The sequence below is a fragment of the Apostichopus japonicus genome, chromosome 8 (assembly GCF_037975245.1).
Source record: "Apostichopus japonicus isolate 1M-3 chromosome 8, ASM3797524v1, whole genome shotgun sequence".
In the NCBI taxonomy this organism is placed as follows: domain Eukaryota; kingdom Metazoa; phylum Echinodermata; class Holothuroidea; order Aspidochirotida; family Stichopodidae; genus Apostichopus; species Apostichopus japonicus.
Window position 1 is genome coordinate 35,668,091 of NC_092568.1, and position 25,939 is coordinate 35,694,029.

The 25,939-nt window shown below is 38.2% G+C and overlaps 3 protein-coding genes across 3 annotated transcripts in view; all 3 read left to right on the forward strand.

Annotated features, from left to right (window-relative positions):
- The first annotated feature begins 1,183 nt into the window (after window positions 1-1,183).
- Window positions 1,184-21,560, forward strand: LOC139970367 (uncharacterized). Its single transcript, XM_071976000.1, has 2 exons — window positions 1,184-1,265; window positions 19,923-21,560. Exons 1-2 carry the CDS (start codon window positions 1,242-1,244, stop codon window positions 20,898-20,900), a joined length of 1,002 nt encoding a protein of 333 aa, XP_071832101.1. The 5' UTR covers window positions 1,184-1,241; the 3' UTR covers window positions 20,901-21,560.
- Window positions 2,392-9,263, forward strand: LOC139970801 (retinol dehydrogenase 13-like). Its single transcript, XM_071976809.1, has 6 exons — window positions 2,392-2,619; window positions 3,480-3,620; window positions 4,138-4,329; window positions 5,233-5,511; window positions 6,408-6,624; window positions 7,483-9,263. Exons 1-6 carry the CDS (start codon window positions 2,550-2,552, stop codon window positions 7,589-7,591), a joined length of 1,008 nt encoding a protein of 335 aa, XP_071832910.1. The 5' UTR covers window positions 2,392-2,549; the 3' UTR covers window positions 7,592-9,263.
- Window positions 21,561-22,392: 832 nt separating the features above from the next.
- Window positions 22,393-25,939, forward strand: part of LOC139971797 (cholesterol 24-hydroxylase-like) — a 29,269-nt gene continuing 25,722 nt past the window's right edge. The window contains exon 1 of the mRNA XM_071978535.1: window positions 22,393-22,578. The gene's annotated coding sequence lies outside the window, so the exon portion shown is untranslated. The remainder of the gene's footprint in view (window positions 22,579-25,939) is intronic.

Consider the following 25,939-nt stretch of genomic DNA (forward strand, 5'->3'; position numbering starts at 1 on the left):
AACCTAGATACGTGGTTACGAATTCCTGTAGAGGTTCTTTTCAATGATACAGTACAGAGGGTTTTTAAAGATAGATGTTAGGGGATAGTTGAATGAATTAGGTCTAACTGAATTTAACTTTCGTTAAATTAACACGCCAACGACATGATTTATATATTAAATCCATGTTTTTCAATTTTTTTCATTTACTGGTTAGCAACCGACTTTCCTTGCCCTCTCTACCCCCTCCCACCACCCTATCCTACACCACCCTACCCGACACCATGCCAGCCAAGAAAAACATACTAAAACACGTATATCAGTGTATAACCCATACAAATTCCATTTATGTTTCATACACTGTAAAACACTGTGGGCGTTTTTTTAAATATTAAAATAAGACCAATATAGCACCCTTTTCAACCGGCTCTCCTAACCCTCTCTACCCCATCCCCGCAACCTATCCGACCCCATCCATGCCACCCAATATAAACATACTAAAACACGTATATTGATACCTGCGTATAACCCATGCAAATTCCTTGTCTATTTTATACATTGTAGAAAACCGTGGGCGTTCTTTTTAAAATAATAAGACCAATGTTCCACCCATTTGATTTTTCTTTTATCCTAAGGTTATTCCACCTAATCCCCGCCCCACCCACCCTATCCCCATGTGACAGTGGCAATTCACCCTATGGCATCCCCTATGTGCCCATTCCAGTGATCTGATGCACATGGCTCGTCATACGCCATACATACTGAGTGTCCATTCCATTCATCTCATACACATGGCTCGCTATACATACTGAGTGTCTATTCCATTCATCTCATACACATGGCTCGCCATACATACTGAGTGTCCATTCTATTCATCTCATACATATGGCTCGCCATACATACTGACTGTACATTCCAGTCATCTCATACACATAGCTCGCCATACATACTGAGTGTCTATTACAGTCATCGGAAACACATGGCTCGCCATACGCCATACATACTGAGTGTCCATTCCATTCATCTCATACACATGGCTCGCCATACCCCATACGTACATACTGAATGTCCAGGGTTCATTGTAATGCCCTTAAACCCTACAGCTATACTGTTGGCTCATCTCGACATTTTATACTGTACTCACATGTATTAGAGAACTACATCACATTGATGATGCAATTCAGTGTGAAGCAGACGACAGCCTCCACGACCAAGACGGTTTGGAAACAGTTTCTGGGTTATAAAAATAGGGGTTGCATCAAATGAACCAGATTTTGCCTGTTGAGGTTGGTATCAGAGTGTATGTTATGTTATGTAAATTGTGTATATTGTCAAGTGAAGCTCATTTGCACATCGAAAGTATTTGGACGGCTGTGTATGCCAATGTTATTTCTGCTATTTGTAGTTTAATTAGTTGGGGTAGCAGCTGTAATTGTTGGTAGTTTCGAGGGCATTCCAGTACCGAGTCTGGAGTGAGACACTTCGTCAATATATGTACTTAATGCTTCTTAATGCTACTTAATGCATTTTGGCTAACTTGACGATGATCACACAGTCACAGTCTTGCTGCAAGAGGACTGGGGTTGAGAGCGGATCAGTCGTTTGGTAGTTTGGTCAGTGGCGGAGCTAGGGGTATTGGTCAGGGGGGCGAGAATGGTCTGTAGGGGCGCTTTCGACACTATCTAAGTGAACGCCACCACCGGTTGGCGCGGAGCGTACAGAATTGTTTTTGAGTAAAGATACTCCCTAGATCGCCGGATATGACCCTTTCCGGTCATCGCCATTTTGTCAGAAAATTACACCAACAAAATGTGACAAATGTCAATAGGTATTTGAGACCGCAATAAAAAAGTCAATAATCGCGAATAAGTAAAAAGTGGTAAAAAGCTGAAAAGGGCGCCAGCAGTCCATTTGAGTCCGTCGGGTGAAGCATCCGCCCCTCTGACTATATGTACGCTCCGCCACTGAGTTTGGTTTTCGTGCCCAGGTTCTTCCCTAGGTGACTTTTCTTTAGAAAGTAATTATGTACTTAATGCACGCAAGACAACGTGTATGTTTCCTATTTTTTGCTACGCCTCGCTCGGCAGGAGAGTCCTCATAGCTTGTTAAGCATATATTGGAACCTCTTAACGCCACAATACGCCCGTTGCATTGGTCATGAAAGTTTTCTCTATCACGTACCCTAACGTTGATGGTTGGGTTTGTTTTCCCTTTGATGTAACTATATCAAAAGGATTTTTACTTATTTTTGAATTCTAGACTGCATAAGTGGGGGTAACAACAATTAAGTAAGGCATCAGTACGTATACACGTAGCCTACTTAGATAAACAAACTTTGACCGTAGCATACTTTTATAGTCAAACTTTTCTAGGTCAGTCGGCCTGTGAATGACGCTGCAAAAAACGGAAAACTAAACACATGTAGTCTGTTACTTGATAACATAAGGTCTGTGCTTGGTATATATGAACAGGCCATTTAACACTGACATTGGCAAGTGAGTTAGCGCTGAGTCGAATTCATCCACAATTTCTGTTTCTCAAGTTCGGGGGTAAAAGTTTACCAATTCAGAATGGATTTTGACTTATTCTTGGATTACGTGACAAAGCATCCCGTGCTGATCTCCGCTTTGGTTGGGACAGGTAAAGGACTATGGTGTAGCTTAGGGCAGTTAGGCTAAGACAGTAAGAGTAAACTGAGACTAAGTAAGCCTAGGCTACAATAGTCGTTCTGATTTTGCGAATTGAAAAAACACATCGCGAAAACATTGCCGCAACTTATACTAGTCATTGGAATATTTCGGTGGTTAATCTGATATTGAGCTAATTTTCTGCTTTTCATCACGAATGTTTTATCTGTTCATCAGTATAAGTTATAACTGTTAAACTTGTGTTAGTGTTACTACTTATAACTAAGGCCTATCATAACATAAGATGTTAGAATTCATGGATCATGTCCCATTCGTCGCCGGTCCGTATTTTCCACTATGATTAGAGGTGCTTTGTATTTGTGTAGAATATATTTATCAGACTGAACGATGATATAGTAACCACTTTTGCGAATCGGTGTGTTGATTGACTCATTAATTTCAAATTAGGTGTTTCATAGTAGTACTAGTACTAGTAGGAGTACACTAGTATCCGCAGAATTAAGCTACTGAGTGTTGTAGTAAGACTCTAAGACTAGGAAGTCCAAATGGACAGTAGGGGTGTATGTTTTGCGAGATGAGATCTGCAACTATAATTAAGAATGCTTCAGTCAAAACCTTAGCACAGTTGTCGAGAGACAGATATTCGAACTACCTTTATGCATATGATGATATGTAACTCACTGTACATAGTAAGCTGTTCAAGTTCAGTCGATATTGATATAGGCCTATTTCAAGATAGAAGTTAGCATTTGCCTAGTCTAAACTCAGAAATTTTTGTATTGACTTCTCTTTCATGGCCTTTTGTGTATGTAGCATGATTACATTTTCATGTTCATTTTTGGTATCTTGAAGGAATTAGCCTCTATCTGTTCAGACGGTGGGTAGCTGGAGGATGGTGCTACAGTAAAGCTCGCCTTGATGGCAAAACTGTGCTGATAACTGGAGCTAACACTGGTATCGGTAAGGAGACAGCCATTGACCTGGCAAAGAGAGGTGAGTTACTCAGATGCTGTTTGAACAGAGGGCTGACAGATGCCATCAGCACTGTAGCCAAGAACTCTGCCAAACTATTAAAAATCAACAAGGCCTACCAGTGCAGACTGCAAAAGGCTGACGAGGCATACAGTATCACCCCTGCATAATCAAAGGGCTCCAAAGTCAATGGTCCCTAAGGTCAAGGGGCCACAGTGAGTGCTTCCAGGCAACTTCTATTTTCAGGTCTTGCCTGTAATACTGAATGGGGATGGAGGGAATAATATGGGGACCCAGAGACTTCTCATAATGCATATAGAGCTCATGATCACTTGCAACTGCTAGTTTTACCGACTGGGACTATAAATAGTGTCTATGATTATTAGTTCTAGATTTGGTGAACCTCTTTTTTCCCCAATTACATGTGACGATTTACACATGTGTATTTATCCTTCTTCTTTGATCCATGTGAAATACAGTAGATGCTGTAGAATGCTTCCTAATTCTATTTGGCATCATCAAATGTTTCATTTGCCAGGTGCTAAGATCATAATTGCTTGTCGGAGCGTACCGAAAGCCGAAGCAGCCCAGGCTGAAATCATTGAGTTCTCAGGAAATAGAAATGTATCTGTCATGGAATTGGACTTGGCATCCCTTGAGTCGATTCGTCAGTGTGCCGAGAAGATTAATAAGGAGCTGAGCAGACTGGACATCATCATTAATAATGCTGGTAGAGTGTTTATTAATCTGGTCAAATAATTTAGTTGGAACTTTTTATTGATTTACATATTATTTATACAAATATTTAATACAAATATATGTATCAATATACAGTACAACTTGACAAATTTAAACAACAGTATTTACAATTCCTGGGAATTATTGGAGTACCAAAGTGAAAACAAGAGGAATCTAAAGGATACAAATTTTTATAGTAAATTTGAAAAAGTAGACCCTCTTGGTACGAAGAAATTTAAGATGTATGATTCCAAACTTTTTGAGTTATAGATCTCTCAGTAAGAGTTACTCTGTTGGAGCCTTGAAATTGGTTTCACATGAAGTGTTTGCCCCTATCTCATTGTGATATACAGTATGTTGATCAACCATGATCACTATGAAGACATAATTTGAAAAGTTTTCAGCATCGATTTGGCTATAACCTCGGCCCTTAACATCCAGATTGATAAGAAGTTTATACAGAATGTTATGCAGAAATGGATAAATAACTTAATTTTCACATTATCTCAAAATATATGATGATATATACATACTGAGCAACTTTTGTTTGAAAACACAGTTTATTACTGAAATAATAATTTGATTTATATTGCAGAGCTTTATTGTGTCATTGCTTGACTTGGCGGCATTGCCCTTTACCGAATAACCTACTGGCCAAAAAATGACAAAACCTTCGGTTGCCTTCTGTAACCACTTTTTGTTTCTCCAAAATTAATTTATGTATCCATAAATGCCGTTTTGTTGCCCAGGGATATGTTTCTGTCTGAAATCTTCAACTAACGATGTTAAGGTCGGTGACCGTGCAATCAACCTGTAGCTTGGGGTCATTAAAACCAGGCATGTTAATTAAGTTTTCATCGGTCTGAGCGTCGTTGCTTACACTCTCCTCTTCCAGGGGTGATGACATGTCCGAGATGGATGACCAAAGATGGTTTTGAGTTGCAGTTTGGAACCAATCATTTGGGCCATTTTCTCTTCACCAACCTTCTGCTGGATCTCATAAAGAAGTCATCCCCAGCCAGAATCGTCAATCTTTCATCGATGGCACACCAGAACGGTGACATACACTTTGATGACTTGATGCTTGAGAAAGACTACACACCCCTCAAGTCCTACTGTCAGAGTAAACTAGCAAATGTACTATTTTCCAGAGAACTAGCCAGACGTCTGGAAGGTAGGTGTTTTAAACAATTCCATGATGAAATTCACATGAAACGGTACTCATGCCTTAGCATCATCATGCGTAGAGCTCTTTAAAGTTTCAGTATTGGGCTATTAGCTAGAAAATGAGTAATGAGTTATTTTGATCTCTCATGTTCAAACCCCCAAAACGAGTTTTAATTGCACCCTCAAAACCTTTTTTTCACTATGATTTAGCAGTCTGATTTATAACTCCTCAATATATGTAGTACCATGAGTAATTTGAAGAGTCCACTATTCCCAGAAAGAAGTTTTGAAATTCTTTAGTGATATTTAAATTGATTATATGTGGACCCAATACTTCTGACCTTTGAAGGAATTAGTTATATGACTTTCACAGATATTTGAACAATTGTAGAACAGTACTAAGAGTGCGGCGTGCACAATTGCATTGTGAATTGTTAATGATGTTTAATATCTCTTGGTGCCTAAGCAGGTCTGACAAGATGGGATGAGAGGGGCTACAATCTGGGGGACCAGGGTAAATTAGGGGCCTGAGGAAAAAATGGGGGGAAAGAGTAATGCTTCTTTCATTTTCTTCACTTTATGCTTGATGAAAAAAGAGACTCCTAAATTGTACCCTTCACTCGACCTGGCTCTGAGATTCTGTTGCTTAGGACAGTCTATTCAAAATATATATTCATTAATTGGACAGACGGCAAAGCGTTTTCAAAACATTTTACATGATTGTCGTTGTTTGGCAATGCATCGATCTCTTGAACAAAGGAAAAAGTGCAAGATATTAGGCTTCTTGCTTTTACATTAATAATATATTGTGTAATAGCAGGATACTGTTATATTGATCCAAACAGTATTTTCTTACCAAAGGTTTTGAAGGGGAAATCAAAAACTGATTTATCTTTTTATCAGGAACATCGGTGACTACCTATTCTGTACACCCCGGTGGAGTCGATACAGAGCTGCAGAGACACATGACTACCTCGTGGCCTTGGCTGGGTATACCACTGGCCATACTGGGTCCCTTCGTGAGGAGGTTCATGGTCAAATCAGCTGTAGAGGGCGCCCAGACCACCATTCACTGCGCCGTGGACGAGAAAGCTGGCCAGGAGACTGGTCTATACTACAGGTGACTGCGATAATGGCTCTTTGAATTCATACTGCGTATTGTTTGACACTTACCTTACTAAAATGTATTGAGATCCTGCACAGTGTGGTCGTTCAGCTGGGTTCAGGAGAGAAAATATGGGCAACAGTCAAGGGATGTAGAGTGCTACATCTGTTTGGTAGATGGAAGATGGAGGAGGGACAGGAAGTAGGCAGATTCTGCTCATTGAATTATGGGATAGGACTGAAAGGAAGTATGAATCTGACAGAGAAGGCAGATAGGAGCTCTGCTGAGTCTAGCAATCTATAAGGGATAAAACTAAAGTTCGAAAGTTTAACAACCCCTGACACCCCCCCCCCACCCCCACAAACACAATTGCATCTTTCTCGTCATCTCTCTCGTGTTGCCCTTTACTAAATCAATCAACAGTATCCACTGTGATAGGTTTCTGTTCTGCTACTGACGTCAATATATAACGAAAGAATACTGCCAAAATTGTTGCACTCTTTCATCATCTTGTAGAAGATTAAAAACTTTAGTCAGTCAAGGCCACATATTTTCGAATTTTAGCAATAATGTCTGGTTTTATTATCATATCGGCTTTGTTTGTTGTGTTTACATGTCATTTGGTTATACTGTGTTTTACAGTGACCAACTGGACTATCCTGCAAACTAGGTTTTTTTCTTAGATCACTTCCTAGTGCAATGTATGTATGTATATATCCCTACATATTATTTGATACACACATTTCTGCATGCATACATTGTGATAAACAAATAACTGAAGCCGAATGAAATAACAACTGTCATGTTAAATGTTATTTGCATTTAGTTTCATGGTAAAGTGTTCCTGTGCATGTTTTCTACTCTCTTCAACAGCGATTGTAAAGTCAAGAAACCCTTACCCAAAGCAGAAGATGAAGCAATAGCTCGGAAGCTCTGGGAGGTCAGTGCTGAGTTAGTCGGCTTGGAGAAGAAAGTTGAATGACCTGAAAGGGCGACGAGCTATCTCAAGAATCAGAAACGTGTGAAAACTCTCATTTTTAGGGGAAAGTTTTTTAAGCATCTTTACGTTCCATTTGCATATGGATGTGAAACAGCAAATAGAAGTAAACCATTTTGTTTTATTCAGTACACAATTGGTTAACCCATTTGACATTTGAAAAATTCATTTTCCCCCTTTCTGTTACAATAATAATAATATGGCTCAGTTGCAAAATAAGACAACATACAATAGTCATAATCATTGAAAAGGTTGTTGGGAAAAACAGAATTTATTAGATATTACCCAAGCGAAGAGCATTTGATTCTACGGAAACCTTGGTCCGTTCCAGTCAAAGATGCTGCCCAAGGTCCCATCCCACCCCATTCCTGAGAATAGAAATGTTTTTGCAAAAGATTTCACAGCAGCTATTGTACCAACTTCAAAAGGAAACTATCTCCTGTATTTATATCAGATTTTTCCAAATCCATGGTTCGGGCAAAGTTTTCTTGTTTTTGATATCGATGTAATTAGGCTGTTCCTTTTCACTTTTGGGACGTGCAAGTTGTCATGTTTTTCTCTCCTTTTTTCGCTGAGCATTTAGTTTGCCGTCAGATTTTACAATGTGTAAAACTGCAAATTCCACCTACTGCAAAACTATATGCTTCCCTAGAACCTATCAAAATGCATGTATGTTGCAACACAGACCAACATGGTTACCATGTCTAAATTTTATACAATTTCATACAATGTGTCAACTGCGAATCCCACCTACTACAGAACTACATGCTTGGAAAATTTCACCTGTGATTTGTGCATCAGATTTGAACACTTAACATTATATCTTTGAAACATTCTTGCCTAGAACCCACCTCTATATATATATATATACATACATGCATACATACATACATATATATACATACATGCATACATACATACATACATATATATATATATATATAAATATATATATATATATATATATATATATAAATAAATATATATATATATATAAATATATAAATAATGAAGCTACCAGTTGTCTGAAGATCGCTATAACGCGTGAAACTCCGAGTAACAACTACTAGTGTTCCACTAGTCTCATCTAGTATCAACATATATATATATATATATATATATATATATATATATATATATATATATATATATAGGTTGCAACACAGACGCATGGTTACCAAAGGGTACTGTATACTAATGGACGCATCAACTACTTTTTTGTCTAAATTTTATAATATTGTAAGATCAGACAGTTTTAGGACTAAGGATTGGCAAGTTGCCTCTTTGTGCTGATCATGCAGTAGTAGATAACCCAGTCACTGTCATAAATAATTTTCATTCCTTTCAGCTGTTGGAAAACAACAGAAGACATGGCATGACATGCTTAAACATGATGTAAATCCATGCAGATGCTAATGTAAGATAAAGAGGAGAGGACATTTCTGTGGAAATGTGGAGGTATTGTAGACCTCACTACAAATTTGTCAAGAATGCCTATACTACTGTAGTTGTAGTAAGACAAAATATTCGTTTAGCAGACTTTAATAGTTTTGCACAATGTGTCAATTTAGTTAACTTGTAATCTCAGCTAAATCGTATCAGTTTAGACATGAAATGTTACAAAAGGACAAGATTCACGATGCCCTCCAAATTAAGCTATTCATTTGTCAATGTTTTCATTTTCTTGACCATTTTATGAATGCCTCAATTTATCGAATGCTTTCGAATCCTACCAGTGTCTTAGAAAACAAACTGTTTGGAGTTACGGAAGAATGCACAATTTATAAACATTTGGGTTTGATATTAACAAACAAACTTTTCTTGTATAAAGTACCCACTACTTTTCCCCCTCTCTACTTTGTTACAACTTTTTTGGGACGGCTTTATGTTTATATAAGTCCTGTCAATAAGTATGGTTTCATCAGAAGTCGGCCAGACTATACAGGTCAAACAGATTGAATAAGTCGATCAAGATTGAGCAAATCAGATTGGTCAATCAGATTGAGCAAGTCAGGTAGAACAAGTTAATCAAATTGCAAGAGTCAAGAAGATTGAGTCAGTCAATATGAATATTAAAGTACTTTCATAGCTGTCTCCTAGGAAACAAATATATATATATATATATATATATATATATATATATATATATATATATATATATGTATATATATAAATGAAAATCGTAATGAGTTGGAAAATCAAGAACAGTGAAAAACTTTCAGCCTCCACCGGGATTCGAACCACGGGCCTTCCGCTCTGTACGTGGACACCCTAACCACTAGGCTATGGACGCTGATTGTATGTCCAGAGGTTCGAAACCGGTAAGGAAGGTCGTAATTCCACTGTAGGCGTTTGTCACCTGTATCGAGCAATACTAGTTCTGTTTTTGGTGACATATTTTGCCTTACTCTAGAGATCAAACATGATGCTAACCAACTCGAAATCATTTGTGATTCCTAAAGCAGGATCTTATGTATATATATATATATATATAGGAATAACGGAAAAACTGTTAAGCAACTATGCTGTATTTAGAGAAAGGCTGTATCTAGAGTGAGATACAATAATTGAATTAGGTAAGTGATTGGAAGTAAAACAGCCAATGTTTGGTTTTTGCAGAGCTTTCGAGCAAAACTAGCTCTTCTTCAGTGCATGATCACCGAAAGTGACAAGGAGTAGCAGAAATTGAAACTGTTTTATAGAGAAGATGTCGGCATGGTTGTAAAGGCAAAGCGACTTACTGATTTCTGCTGAATTGAGCAGAAGTTTTAGAAATTCGGGTTATTTTAATCCGGGTCGGATTATTTTAATCCGATTCCGTCGTAATTGTAAAGGAATTGTTTTGGTTTATCTGGGACGGCAAATCGTTTCTGATGTTTAAACCGAATGGTGCCGTGGTCTTTAGGTTAAGTTCCCAGAAATTTTCTTTCGTTTTCCTAGATTTATCTGTCCAAGAATCGTTCTGGTCAATGGCAGTAACACGCAAATTCTCAATTGAATGATTTTGGAGATTGAAGTGATTTGCAACAGGTTGGTAGATCTTTTTTGTTTTGATCGCCGATCTATGTTTGTGTCATTCTCATTCTAAGAGTGTTTTTTGACTCTCCAATATATTGTAAGTTACAAATATTGCAGTAGATGAGGTAAATGACATTTTTGGATAGGCAGTTAATTTTGTGCCGAATTTGGAACGTGCGTTTGGTTTGGTTGCTCTGAAAGGCCCCGGTCGAATCGACAAGTAAGCACGTTTTGCAATTTTGTGTACAGGGCGATGATCCTGTAGTTTCTGTTTTGCTTTCCCCTAATGGGGTGTCATCCCGAAAGGATGCCCGAACTAAGATATCCCGTAGGTTGCTGGGTCTTTTAAAAGCGATGACAGGTAATTCTAGGAAAACTGATTTCAGGCGTTCGGTGCCTTGAAGTAGGTGAAAATTCTTCTGAATGATATTAGCCAGTGGTGGGAGACCAGGGTGGAATTCAGTAACCAATGGTACCCTTTGGAACTGGTTTGACGAGTTTTGTACGTCAATGTTTCGGTACGGGGTTTGCTTTTAGCCTTTTTGATGGCATTTTCTATAGTACCCCGAAAATACTGTCTGCTTAGGAGGTGTTGTGACAGTTCTTTAGTGCGTGAATCAAAATCGACTTCAGATGAGCATATATATATATATATATATATATATATATATATATATATATATATATATATATATATATATATATATATATATATACATATATATATATATATCTATATATATATATATATATATATATATTGCATTAACATAAAGTCTGTTCAAAGTGTCTCTTTCGAGATCCGGCTTTAGGAATCACAAATGATTTCGAGTTGGTTAGCATCATGTTTGATCTCTAGAGTAAGGCAAAATATGTCACCAAAAACAGAACTAGTATTGTTCGATACAGGTGACAAACGCCTACAGTGGAATTACGACCTTCCTTACCGGTTTCGAACCTCTGGACATACAATCAGCGTCCATGGCCTAGTTGGTTAGGGTGTCCGCGTACAAAGCGGGCGGCCCGGGTTCGAATCCCGGTGGAGGCTGGAAGTTTTTTCACTGTTCTGGATTTTCCTTCTCATTACGTTTTCATATATATATATATTGTTACGTTGGAATGCGAGAGGTCTCGATAACTAATTTTTAACGAGACACAAGCATGGGTTCGTTTCCGTAAGGAACACAGACAAATTGACGAGTCTAGAGAATTTGAATGAGAACGTTAACTATATTGAACAATGGAGTCTGAACCAACAACAGCAAGTGGTAATTACAAATATATAGAAAATTATTCACAAACTTAACAAGATAGGATACACTTTAAAACACGCTGGTCTCTTCCAACGGCGATATCCCTCAGCGGCCACGACCTTGATGACGACGATTCTCGGTCCGTTGTACCGCGAAATTCACTGGTCCTCGACGAAGTTTCTCGCGATCCCAAAAACAGCAGTCACCTTCTTTCCGGCGATGCTCCAAAATAGAAGACGGACTTCCAGCCACAATAGAGTGAAGCACAAGTCGAACTTCTCGCCGACTAAATATTACCAGAGTCAGTCCAAAATCAGCTTTATAGCCACCAACTCCTGGCGTAACGAACTTCCTCAACGGAGACAGAAATTCTTCACCTTCTCCGAAATAAAGACTGGAAAACTGTACTTTCACAGCAAAGTCCTCTTCAAACTTCTGAATGGAGGTGTAGAATCAATCTTGGTATCGATATCTCAATCCCTCAGAAATTACTGGCAGTTGAGCACTGACGATATATAGTAGAATGGTATAATATGTGTCGTCGCTTGTATTCGTTCAGAAACTGAGAAACTCTCCGATCTGGGCGGGTTTTTATACGATTCGCCAGGTCAAGAATAATAATAATAATAATAATATAAAGCATTTATATAGCGCCTAACATCACAAAGGCCACTAAGCGCTTTACAGTAAAAGGTGAAACAGAAAAATGCAAAACTACAAAACTGCAAAATATCAAACAACGAATAAAAACACTAAAAAACACCTAAAAGAACAGGAGATACAAATAGACATGGTAAAAAGGCGGATAAAGGTATAAGAAAGTTAAAGTATGGAAAAAGTTATGAAATGTCATTGTTAAAAAGATATGTTTTTAAACGGCTCTTAAAAACAGTCACAGATGGAGCGGTTCTGATGTCAACCGGGAGCTTGTTCCAAATGTCTGGGGCTGCTGCTGCAAAGGCTCGGTGACCGTAGAAAGACGTGTTGGTGTTCTTGGGGGGCTCCAGTAGGGCAAGAGATGCAGAACGAAGTAACCGGGGTGGTGTGTAAGGCAATAAAAGTTCAGAGATGTAAGTAGGTCCCTGATTGTTAAGGGCTTTGTATGTAAGAAGCGAGACTTTGAAAACAACTCTGTCTCTAATCGGTAGCCAATGTAAATCTCGGAGAACTGGTGTAATGTGATGATGGTCATTGCGCTTTATCTTAGTGACAAGTCTCGCTGCAGCATTCTGAACTAACTGGAGTCTCCCAAGGTCACGAGCCGGAAGACCATAAAATAAACTATTGCAATAATCCAAACGGGACGTTACAAAAGCGTGTACAAGGCGTTCTGTTGATGAATTATCGAGGAAGTGACGTATTTTGCCGATTTTGTATAATGAAAATGAAGCGTTTCGAGCAACTTCTCTGACATGACCTCTCATCTGTAGAGTGTTGTCAAGCGTGACTCCGAGGTCTTTCACAGCTGCAGACGGAGGAATTTCGGCCCCGCATATAGATATATTTGGAAAAGGGGGAGATCTCTTGAACCTAGACGTAAGATGAAGAACTTCGGTTTTGGATTCGTTCAACATAAGCTTGTTTTTCACACTCCATGTTTTAATGTCAGCGATACATATCTCCAGTCTATGAATCGCATTGCCGCGATCCATCGGGTCCAAGACGAGGTACAATTGTGTGTCATCGGCGTAGATCATATGTTCGATACCATGGGACTTTATTATATCGGCGATAGGTGCTGTATACATGGTAAAAATGGAGGGACCGGCTACTGATCCTTGTGGTACACCTTCATTAATTGAATATTCATCGGACTGAACACCATTGATGTTAATTGTCTGAACTCGGTCTCTGAGATACGATGAGAACCAATCAAGAGCTGTCCCACCAATGCCGTAGCGATCATGTAAGCGATGAAGTAAAATGTCATGGTCGATCGTATCAAAAGCCGCTGAAAAATCCAATAGTATTAAAGCCGCGTCCTGGTGGTGGTCGACTGCTTGGAGGAGGTCATTGTAGACGCGGAGTAAAGCAGTTTCAGTACTATGGAATTTACGGTAAGCAGACTGCTTCTCGGCCATCAGGTTATTACGTTGAAGGTATTCATTAATTTGAGAGAAACCGACTCGTTCGATGGTCTTGAATAAAAACTTCAAGTTCGATATTGGCCTGTAATTATTGAGATCATTCTTACAGAGGTTGGCCTTCTTAAGCAATGGTGTAACTCTGGAGGTTTTCAAAGAGGACGGTATCTTTCCAGATGTCAAAGATTGGTTTACAATCCGCGTGATGCAAGGGAGTACAGCCTCGATGCATTCCTTCAGAAGATCTGTTGGTAGCGGATCCAAGGATGATGATTTCATGGACGATTTCATAATGACGTCGCGAATTTGACCAACTGTCGCAGCTGTGAAATTAGTGAAAGAGCACTGACACAGATCCTCAATGTAAACAGGTGAGTCATCATCGTGCATCCGACCGTGAAGATCCTTAATCTTATCGTCGAAAAAGCTTGCAAACTTGTTTGCTAGTGTTTTAGCACACGTAAAGTCTGGTAAAATACGGCTTCTGGTGTTATCAGGATTAGAAATTTTGTCAACAAGGCGGAATAATTGACGGTCATCGCAGTCGGCAATACATCTTTGGTGGTGAGCCCGCTTAGCATCGTTAAGCATTTGACGATAAGTCTTACACTGTTCATGAAAAATTTGTCTGTGTACTTCCAGGCCTGATGCAAGCCACTTCCGTTCACAACGGCGCTTGACACGTTTCGCTTGACGCAGATCATCCGTGTACCACGGTGCGTTTGTTCTCAGGGTGGTAGACCTGGTAGTCCAGGGAGCATGGTGATCGAGCAAGCTGGTAAGAACATTATCGTATTGGAGTGCCAATGTGTCGAGATCTCTATCAAAATGGTTGGCGAGGGCAGATTTTCCAATGTCATTAATGAAATCAGGGATGGCAAGATCACGCAGATTCCGAGTAGTTTTTGTCACTCTAATAGCGGCTGGTTGAGATATTCCAATCTGACAACTGATGGCGCTGTGGTCCGAATCCGTATCATACAAGATGTTGACGTCAGATATGACATCATCGATTTTGCGGGTGATGAGCAAGTCAAGTGTGTGCCCATTTTTATGTGTACGACCTTTGACATGTTGTTGGAGGCCAGCGGAAATGAGCACGTTACGAAAGTTGACGGCCAGCGGATCAAGATCAACGTCAACGTGAATGTTGAAATCGCCAGCCAAAATAACTTGACGAGGGATAATAGTAACACGTTCTAGTAACGATGAAAACTCCTCAAAGAATAGATTAGGTGTCAACTTATTTTTCTGGGAAGGTGGCGGCCGATATATGGCCAGCAATTCAATAGATGCGGTTTTCGTAGAAATTGTGAACTCCATATGCTCAAAAGAGCGATAGGATGGGGTAGTATGTCTCTTCACCACATAAATATTTCGAGATAGCAAGCAGATCCCGCCCCCAGTTTTCGACTTACGAGGTTTGTGGTAAATGTTATATTGTGGGAGCGTGTTCTTCAGATCACCGAGAACATGATCATCACGGGTATCTCCACATAACCAGGACTCCGTTACAGCTATAATGTCTAACTTTTGTTCGATAATGAGGTCGGATAGCGCCGTAGCCTTATTTTTCATAGACTGGGCATTCCAAATACCAAAACGGCTTGTGACATTGTTATTATAACGTTCTTTGGCAACACGAACCAAGTTAACAACAGATTCACGAGTAGGCGGATTTATAATCAAGGGTTCAGATTTAGGCTGCGATACAATAGTTGGGATTGTGAACTTCTTTCGTAATCTGCCACCACGGTAACCTCTCTTTGTAACCTTGACGATGCCCAGAGCCGTAGCAGCACACCATTCATCCGGTGTGAATGGACGGACAATGGGGATTAACACGCCTTGGCGAAGAAGCATTAGCGTGACTCTGGAGTAGGTTACACGACTCATTGAGCACATATGGAGAGCCTAAGGTTATACGATAAAGCATAGTCACCAATGGATCCGTTGATAGGATGAAGAACGACGTTCAGTCCGAGCAAGATCACAACGTATTCCCGCAGAAAACGACAACAATCCCTGTAGAAACTTCGGATGAAGTACATATATGTACCTGAAGAACTCCGCAAGAGTACAATAAAAGTCGAAATAAAAGAATCATCTAGATCTTTCTCGATACACCTGAGTAACAACTCGACCCAGTTTCTCTTTTCGCGGAAGTCCTTTGCATATCTCGCGAACATTCCAGAGAATCGACGAAGATGCGTGCACAGCTTACACGCGATTTTAACCCGAGACCAGCGTGTCATCATAAGGAATATACCAGAACAATCGTGTATTATAACATTCTGACACGGTAACCCGACCTAATTTCTCAAATATTGATTTATCACGTAGGCAATTTCAAATACTTTCTATATTATAACATTAGGTTCCTCACTAGCAGTGACTAGCGTTAGGCTACAATGGGCCTTCGTAACATAAGTCATACATGTAAAAACAATAATGATATCGATAGTACATCACTACTTTGGTCATCGTTTTACCATAACGGTGAGGAGACTGGGGGTTGCTATTGTACGCAGAAACCTGTGTACCACTGGCTTTATGTTACAGTGTAAAAACATCAACGAAGGTGAACACAGTATTGAACAAAAGGAAATGTCAATAGTGGCTTTAGTGACAACAACAATAGCGACTCGTCCGTTAGGTAGGATAACGATCAATTTCTGTCTGAGGCAAACAATTAGTAGCCCCTAAGATCATCGTCCATTAGCAATATTCGCGCTCAGTAGACAATGAAAATCAATGTTTCCTTTGGGGCTTAACCTATCCTTTAGGATTTTGCGCGGTAATGTAGCGGGGGACGGATTTAAAACAAAATTATTACACAATTATATTCAAACACACTATCTACATATGAGAAAAACACTGTATTGAATATTGAAAGGTACTGGCAGAGGTATCCACCATTTGCCATGCATGCAACATGACACTTTTAGAATACGAAGACCTCTTTTGTCAGTTTCAAAGGATATAAAACTTTACTAAAAAACATTTCATGAAACGTCATTTGGGAAACGACAGTTACAAAACCTTTAACTGCAAAGATAACACTTTTTAATCAAATGAATAATGAATTTTTAGCTGGCCTATTTTATTAAATGAATTTAATTTGGCCATAAGAGAACGTACATTACAAAGTGTTTTACTAAATTATGTTTTTATAAAACTAAACTTGAGTGACTACAAGCGATTTTATGATTTCAAAACTTTTTTTCATCATGAAGCAATTCATAAAAATCATCTTCGAACATGTCGCGCATACTTAAAGTAAACGAATTAAAATTATTTTAGTCATTTAGACAAATTTTTCCTAAATGTTTCACTTGAACTGAAACTAAACAACGTTACCACAGAACAGTTCATGAAACGTCACTCTGTAAATACTAAATTAAAAAAAATATTAAAGATGCATCGCTAAACACATTTCATAAAATATATGTCAATTGTAGAAAACATTTCATTTTTTATAATTTTCATAATTTTTCATTCCAAACATTGTAAAGTTAAGAAGAATAAAATTCATCGCAACTTAAAAGTTAAAATAGACTTTTCCTAAAAGTTTCACTTGATCTGAAACTAAAAAACGTTACCACAGAACAGTTCATGAAACGTCACTTTGTAAATACTAAATTAAAAAAAGATAAAAGATGCATCGCTAAACACATTTCATAAAATATATGTCAATTGTAGAGAACATTTCATTTAAAATAAATTTTTATAATTTTTCATTCCAAACATTGTAAAGTTAAGAAGAATAAAATTCATCGCAATTTAAAAGTTAAAATAGACTTTTCCTAAAAGTTTCACTTGATCTGAAACTAAACAACGTTACCACAGAACAGTTCATGAAACGTCACTTTGTAAACATAAAATAAAAAAAAAAAAGATAAAAGATGCATCGCTAAACACATTTCATAAAATATAAGTCAATTGCAGAAAACATTTCATTTAAAATAATTTTTTTAATTTTTCATCCCAGATAATATACTTTACAAAAGTAGCTGAAACATTATTACATTATGTCCAAAATTAGTTACTTAGTGGCACTTGTAAGATATATCAATGCAGAAACTCAAGGATCAACATGGAAAAATTTAATTTTTGTCATTTACTCAGGACTACAGTGTCAGTTACAATTGGAAGAAATTACAAAATTTGAAGCATGTTTTGTTATAACGGCCATTTAGACCAATGCTCTCTTTTTGATGATGAATTCAAAATATGTTTATCATAATATTTCCTCCAAATAAACCCATCAAACCTCTGAAACCCATTTAGATCCTTTGTTTAAAAATATTTTGAAAACCGTACTTGGAAAATTGTTGACCCCTTTCTTAATTCGCATCACAAATTGTACACAGAATTGAAGCCTACTATTTGATAACATTTTCTTTCATTGTAATACTGTATATGTTGTGTGAAATCTCTGTTGGTGTGTTTCTTAGCAAGTTTGGTTAGACAATGTCATTTGATAAAAGGAGGGCAGGGACTTGGGAATACAAAAGACAAGTTTACCAAAAAAAGAAGTCTACAAAGCTGTAAAGTACCATACCTTATTGTATGCTTTCCCTAGTAGTTTCTCAAATGTTGTAATGGCTTGCGGGAGACCAATGGAAAAGACGTTTTTGGTGAAAGCCCCTCTGTGATATCAAATACTGTCCCAGAAACCAAAAAAGAAGAAAAAAATAGTGAAATTCGAAACATGTTTCCTTTGAACCATAAAAAATTGCTTCCTTTCTTTCTGTTAACAGTACAGTGCAGTTAAAAGTTGTCAAAACATGGCCATGTTTGAACTAGTAGGAACCTGCTTTTGTTTACCATTGAAATTTAACAAACCTATTTTTCAAAGTACAGGGTCGTGGAGACCTCAAATATGAGGAATTCTTGTAGGTACTTGTAAAAACAGAAGAACAGTCTACACAACATTGTGTGCTATTTCCTCCCAAACCAGCTATTGATCTCGCAAATTGACTGAAGTACCCTAGAAAAAGCTGTCCCAGGGGTTAAGGCTCCACCAGCTGTAGGAATCTCCTATATATACTGATATAACAGATTTATTCCAATCGTTTGTTATTTTGGGATGTCAAGTGAGCTAGTTGTTTTCCCACGACTCCATTACTTTAAATGAGTAGCTTACTGTACATCCAATATCATATCAGTTGCTCGATATTGTGATTAAATGGATATAAGAGGAAAGCAAAGCCTAGTACTGTTATCTTTCTGAAGGATCTTTCTCAACTGTTTTTGGTTCCTTGCTGAAAGCAAAGGAAATGCTTTAAGGTTGACATTTGTCTGTATGTAGGGGTGAGTGTACATGTGCGTGCGTGACACTTTAGCTTGTATGCACGATATATCAACAAAGCAAATGATCATATACTTATTGTGTGGGTGGCCCATAGTTAGTTGATAAACCCTATTGATGTTGGTGCTCAAACACTTATACTAATGAGGTCACATGGTCAATTGTCAAAATCTTCAAATGGCAATAACTCGGCACAATTGGTCAAATATTCTTCAAACTTGGTATGGTGATAGTGGTACACTTGCTCCAATTGCTAATGTGTGTTGCAAATGATATCATGAATACTTATTAGGAGGTAGGGCTTAAGGTTATTTCAGTATGTAAAGTTTGTATGCACTATAGCTCAACAGGGAATGATTAATCATTACCATTCTTGCCATGTGTGGGAGTGTGTGTAGGAACCCTATTGATTTTGGTGCTTATCATGAATATTAATTCGGTCATTGGGTCAAATATGAATATTAACGAGGAGTAGCTTCAGTGTTTGACAAAACATGAGCTTCTTATTACATAGAAATTATACATCTTATTTCTTAAAAGCATAATGCATTTTTGTAAGATTTTCTCATTATTACAGATCTTTATATTACACATTGTATCACTTACAATTTACATATACTTTTCAATGTATTTATTGTTTCCCACAGTTACAAACTGGAGATCAGTACAGTGGAGGAAGACATCTTTCATTGATAAGAAATAGTGAAAATGGCAGTGATACTGACAGTGATGAGGAGACTGCAGCAGCTGCAGATGAAAGGCAACCCACACCCATTGCAGGAGTCAAAGCAATTGTTTGGGTTGACCAAATCCTTAAGCTCCTGCGAGATGTGAATGGCACTGTGTGCAAGCATTCTTTTTGTACAGGAGATTTTCAGTACACGACAACATTTTATGGTTCTGATCTGGTTGTGAAATGGAAATGTGGGGAAACGTACCGCCCTAGTGGTACTTGGTGTTCACAGCCTAAGCTGCGTGGAATGTATGCAGGGAACTTACAGCTAGCTGCAGGGATTTTCGTTTCAGGCAACAGCTTCACGAAAACAGGGCAGCTGTTCAAAAGCATGAAGTTGAAAGGTATTTCTAATGACACCTTCTTCAGGGTAAAGAAATTGTATGTCGCCCCAGCTGTTGAAGAGATGTGGGGAAACATGCAGGAGACCCTGTTTACTTCATTGACGGACAAAGAAGTAGTTGTTTCTGGTGATGCCCGCAATGATTCTCCTGGACATAGTGCACAGTACTGCACTTACACTATGATGGAAGAAAGCAGTGGTAAGGTCCTGCATATGGAGATCGTGGATGTAAGGGAAGCAGCTGGGAAAAGACCAAACATGGAGAAGATTGGCTTCACCCGAAGTATGGATTTTCTCATGGAGAGAATTAATGTCAAAGAGGTTGTGACAGATGGCCACCTTCAGATTGCTGCTCTCATGAGAAATTGTTCCAAATATGAAGGTATCATCCACCAAAATGATGTATGGCATGGTAGTAAATGCCTCACCAAAATGCTCACAAAAGCTGCCAAGGCAAAGAGAAGAAAGCCATTTTGGAGTGGATGCCAGCCATCAGGAAACATTTTTGGTTCTCCTCCAGCAGTTGTGATGGAGAAGAGAAGAAGCTGAAGGCATCCCTTCTCGGCATCATTCACCAAGTAGTCAATGAGCCTGAGTGGGCTCTTGGAGCATATGGGTTTTCGGGTAAGTGTGCTCATGAGCAAATAGATGAATGGGAGCATGACAAGGCCTGGCTGACGAAGGGATCAGCAGCAAATAAAACCTTAGGGAGGTTGCTGACTAGCAAACGCTTTATGAAGAAGTTAGCGTACTACAGGAACTTCAGGTATACCGGCAACCTGGAGTCATTTCATAATCATTTACTTATGTACGCACCAAGCGAGACTCTTACGGGTTTGTTGGGTTTGCTACTCGAAATAAGCTTGCATCGATTGACTGCAACTACCATGCTGATCGTGAGCAAGCTGTCACCAAGACGGACATCTTCGATACAGGTGCAAGTATAGTAAGCGAACCCGCAACTTCCATGCGGAACCATTACCTGAGGCAAAAAGCTACGGCTACATAGCAGACCTAATGAGAAGTATTGCTGCCAAGCGATTAATAACACCTGGTCACCTTTCTCAGCATGTTTCCCTCGCGCAAGATGATCCAAGAAAAATCCATCCAAGGATGCCAATGCTTCCAAGGTCATCATTAGATGAGCTTGTAATGGATCATGTCAGTCGCTTTTCACTCCAGCAGATATCTGAACAACCCCCAGAGTGAAGAAACCCATAGATTTTTTGTAGTTTCATTGGTGTATTTGGAGTAATTTAGCTGTTGCCATTTCCAATATATCATATATCACTTTAATTTTGTTGACTGTATTACCTTCAACAAGTAAGTTTTTACTCTTGTGTTGCAAAATATGTCAGATTCATAACAAATGACACATCAAAACCACAATGCTTTCTCATGTTCTGCTTGTAAATGTGTAATTTTGACTGGTTTTTAATTGTTATTGTTTTACTGTGCTGGCAGCTTATGTAGACAGATGTATTTTGCCATTAAGGCTTTCGCCTTCGCTAGTGATGTATGTGTGTGGGAAAGGAGCAAGGCACGATCACTATTAGTAATCAGTTATCATATCGGACTGATATAGTTGCACAACTCACTCATTTTCTGGAGTGCTGTATTTATCTGTACTTGAACAGGGGCGTTAATTTATCAAGTCTTGCCCATTACCTTTTTTCTAATGACCTAAGGTATTTAAAAAAAAAACATGGCTAATATATGAAGTTTAGTACTTGAAGTATGTCAAGTACTTATATATATATATATATTTATATATATATATATATATATATATATATATATATATATATATATATAAGTACTTCATCGGTTGAAGCTGCTCTCTTCATTCATGTCTTTTCTGTTGCCGAGGATCGAGTTCTCGCGGGTTGGGAATTTGATGTTGTAAGTAGGGTAAGTAGGTTGTAAGTAGGGTAGAAAGAGTATTTCACGTTGATTGGAGTGTGGACACAACGTTATAAATGAAGTCAAGCGAAGCGACCTCTGAAATCCATTTCATACGTCCTTCAAGCCTGTATCCATGCGGACGGGTTCAGTGAGTTTCTGGAATCATTTCTCTATACGCTATACGAAATTACGCGCGGACAAATCATACCCAGCTTTGTCGATATTCATTCTGTTGACAATTAACGTACATTGCCTTATACCTAGCAGGCTGAGTGGATCTATGCCCAGAAAGTAGGCCTTCATGCAGTAGCACAGACACAAGGTAGGTAAGAAGAGAGAAGACGTGTTTTATATTGTTTTGCGATATCAACCAGTACGCAAACAAAACAAGTCCCGTTTTAATACCAGAAACGAGTCGATCTTTACGCTCTGACAGATTGATGCACCTATAGGCGCAGGCCTGTACTTTTTATAGCCGTTAAGATAGAATTTTCCCGTCCACGTTATGTATGATATTTCGGGGGAGGTGGATCTGAGGTCGGTGGGGGTATCTTTTCCTTCTTCAGGTTGCTCTCGATCGATCGATTGAGGAGAGAGAGGGTTGGTGGTACATTGAATAACGTGTGTATATTTTGCGGAACCTGCATGGTCAATATTTAGAAGGTATCCCAGTTCTGATTTTCCTTTGCCAACGTATTAGATACTAGCCTGCTATGATAGGCCTTTCGACTGTGAACTCTGGTGGCAAAACCAGTCAAGCTCGTCTTGTCACTGGAGAGAGAAATTTGATATACTTTCAATGCAAAAAAGAACATACTTGTAGAAGCATAAGGCTACTTATCTCATATATATTTTACTTTTCTTCTCTTGGACTACAACATGTACAGTTACAATTCTGCCAAACTGCATCCTTTGATGTTTTATGTGCAGCTTATATTAATTCATCCATATTTTTGGGTGTTCACATATTTGTGATCGGTCCACGAACTGAACAAGTTTTTCACGTTTCTCTGTATTTCAGTATCATCAGGTACCGCTGCTTTTTTTGGCTTCATTTTAGTTTCCATTTATGTTAAACAAGTCATTATTTTCGGAAAACTCACTTTCATTTAGTTGGTTTATCGTATAGTATCAGCCTGCTATACCTTACATCCTTTTATTCGTTCTGTACTGTAATTTTATTCGTCAATAATGTTGATGATAACATGCATGACTGATCTTCGTTCTGTACTTTGATTATTCGTTAATAATGTTGAAGATATCATGCATGATTGATCTTTACAACGATTTTTTTAAATATAAAAACTCGTTCTGCTACTGTAATATCTTTCATCAATGGAAGATATACAAAAATGCTCTTACTGCTATACAAATGAAAGAAACTTCAAATCTTAACAACATAAAATAACAAAGGAAAGAAAAAACTAACTTTACGAAAGCAGTATAGCTGGCTATGTCTAGGCTCGTCATATTTGTACAAAAACTTCCTACACAAGCTATCTGGGCCTATATATATATATATAAATATATATATATATATATAGTTGATATATATATATAGTTGCTATATATATATATATATAGTTGCTTTATATATACGTTGCGGTCGTACCCGTACTAAACGTTTAAAGAGGCGTGGTCGTGACGTAGTGGCTTTTAGAATATTTCTTCTGGACGTCAGAGTTTGGTACAGTACATTTCTCTGACGTCACGAAGGTGACGTCACTCAGTACTTTTACGAATGATCACAGCGACGAACATCGGCAACTTTCGCCTGTACGCAGTCTGCTACATGTACAGTTTCATATAGGGAAAGTCCAGTACACAATGCAGGGAGTGACTGTATTATTGACAAAAGGCTACTGTTAATTAGATATTCAATGCGGAAATTAAAAGAACGGAGGTCCACATCGGTTCTTCTTTCCGACGCTTCGATGAGTAGATTCGACAGAAAAAAAAGCTTCGAGACGAAACGAGGTGAATTTAAAGAAAGTCGATGGATAGGTGACAAAGACCCAACGGTTTCCTCAACACATCGTGGCTTTGCCAAACACCTCCTTGAATGTCATCTCACTGCATGTCGTTTTTGCTGGTAAGTGCGTAACTTTCAGCATGCATAAACTTTTAAAAATGTTTGATAGGTCTAGTTCTTCCATCCACAGGTGAACAAGTCATACATTGATGTAGGCCTATAACTGAAACTAAATTGCTTTCTCTCGATCTAGGTGAAGCAAGTACATACAGTATTCCAAGAACCTTTCAAATAATTGATTAGGAATAGGCTCATGCCTAACTTTCGTTGCTAAAGCCTCTTATTTAGGCCTAACTTCTTCGTATAGGTTTTATTGTCAAGGGCCCTCTTTGGACTTTTAGTTATGGACAATGTCAGCATTGATTGACCACTATGACGAACTGAAGTAGTGCCAGACCTTTATTTTCTCAGTTTGAAACTTGTAAGATTGTATCTGAGGACAGTGTATCCTCTCATACGAGAACAGGTGTAAAATGTTTAGATCGAACTTCAGGTTTCCCCCTCCCACACAAGATATATTCTTCGTTGTAGATATTTCTCATTAGTAGGAGTTGTGTGTGGATCACCAGTTAACTACACGTTTGCATGATGCATTGCTTAGCTGGTTGTATTCAATTGCTGGAGTCATATCAGACCAAAGTTGATGACGACTTATACCTACAAATATGTTGCTCTGTTCAGTAGAAAGTGGTGTGAGTGAAATTTGTGCTTTGACAGTCCTTGCAACTGCTTGTTTTTATTACACTTTGTTGAAGGTCGTTTCACAGTGATGAAGAAGGTATTAACCTGATGAGTTTACAATGCCATTTATCCATTCAAGTGTTGAACAGTATTACACAAATATCCTCGTTTTTAGCAGTTAATTCCATAATTTTGACAATTTTATATTTTACCTGCAAAAGGTCGAAGGGGGATGTCAACCCCCTGCCACTTTACCTACTTGGTAGAAACCCTGCGTGGTTTGTTTCTACTTTACACATACGTTTTTACTTTAACCCGATAATAGGTAACTTGTTAATGGGCACATATTGTTTCCAACTACTGACTTGTGTGTGACCTGGTTAACAAAAAGGCAACTGCAATTGATTCAACATGTGAGACCAAATTTTATCACTTTGTGACTACATATTATTCTCTGTAGCATAACTATGAGACCCTTAATTTAAAACTAAAGTACTTCATGTGGACAAAGAGCTCTTTTAAGAAGACTACTTCATTCTTATGTGTATGTTTATGAAGCTTCTAGTTGTAAAAGGTGCATAGATTTCTTTACCTACAACTGAAAACAATGTACATTAAAAGAAACATGATATGATTTTGATAATTTTGCAAGCCAAACATTAAAATAATCCTCTTTTCTATGATAAAATTTAGCAGTAGGTTGCTCATTTCCTCTTTAATTAAATCTGTACTTCAACACATACTGTTTGTTTGATTTACTGTCATAAAATGATGAATTATTTATGAAATGCAAAAATAATGAAATATCTTAAAATTCCTTGTGATATTTTTCACCTTCATCTAATGTAAGTTTTACCACATATGATTACACACGTTTAAACATTTCTGCCTGTATGTATCCTGCAGCTGTACTAACTTTGATCAATATCAATACTAAGCATTATTAGTTGAGATGCTAAGGACTACTGGG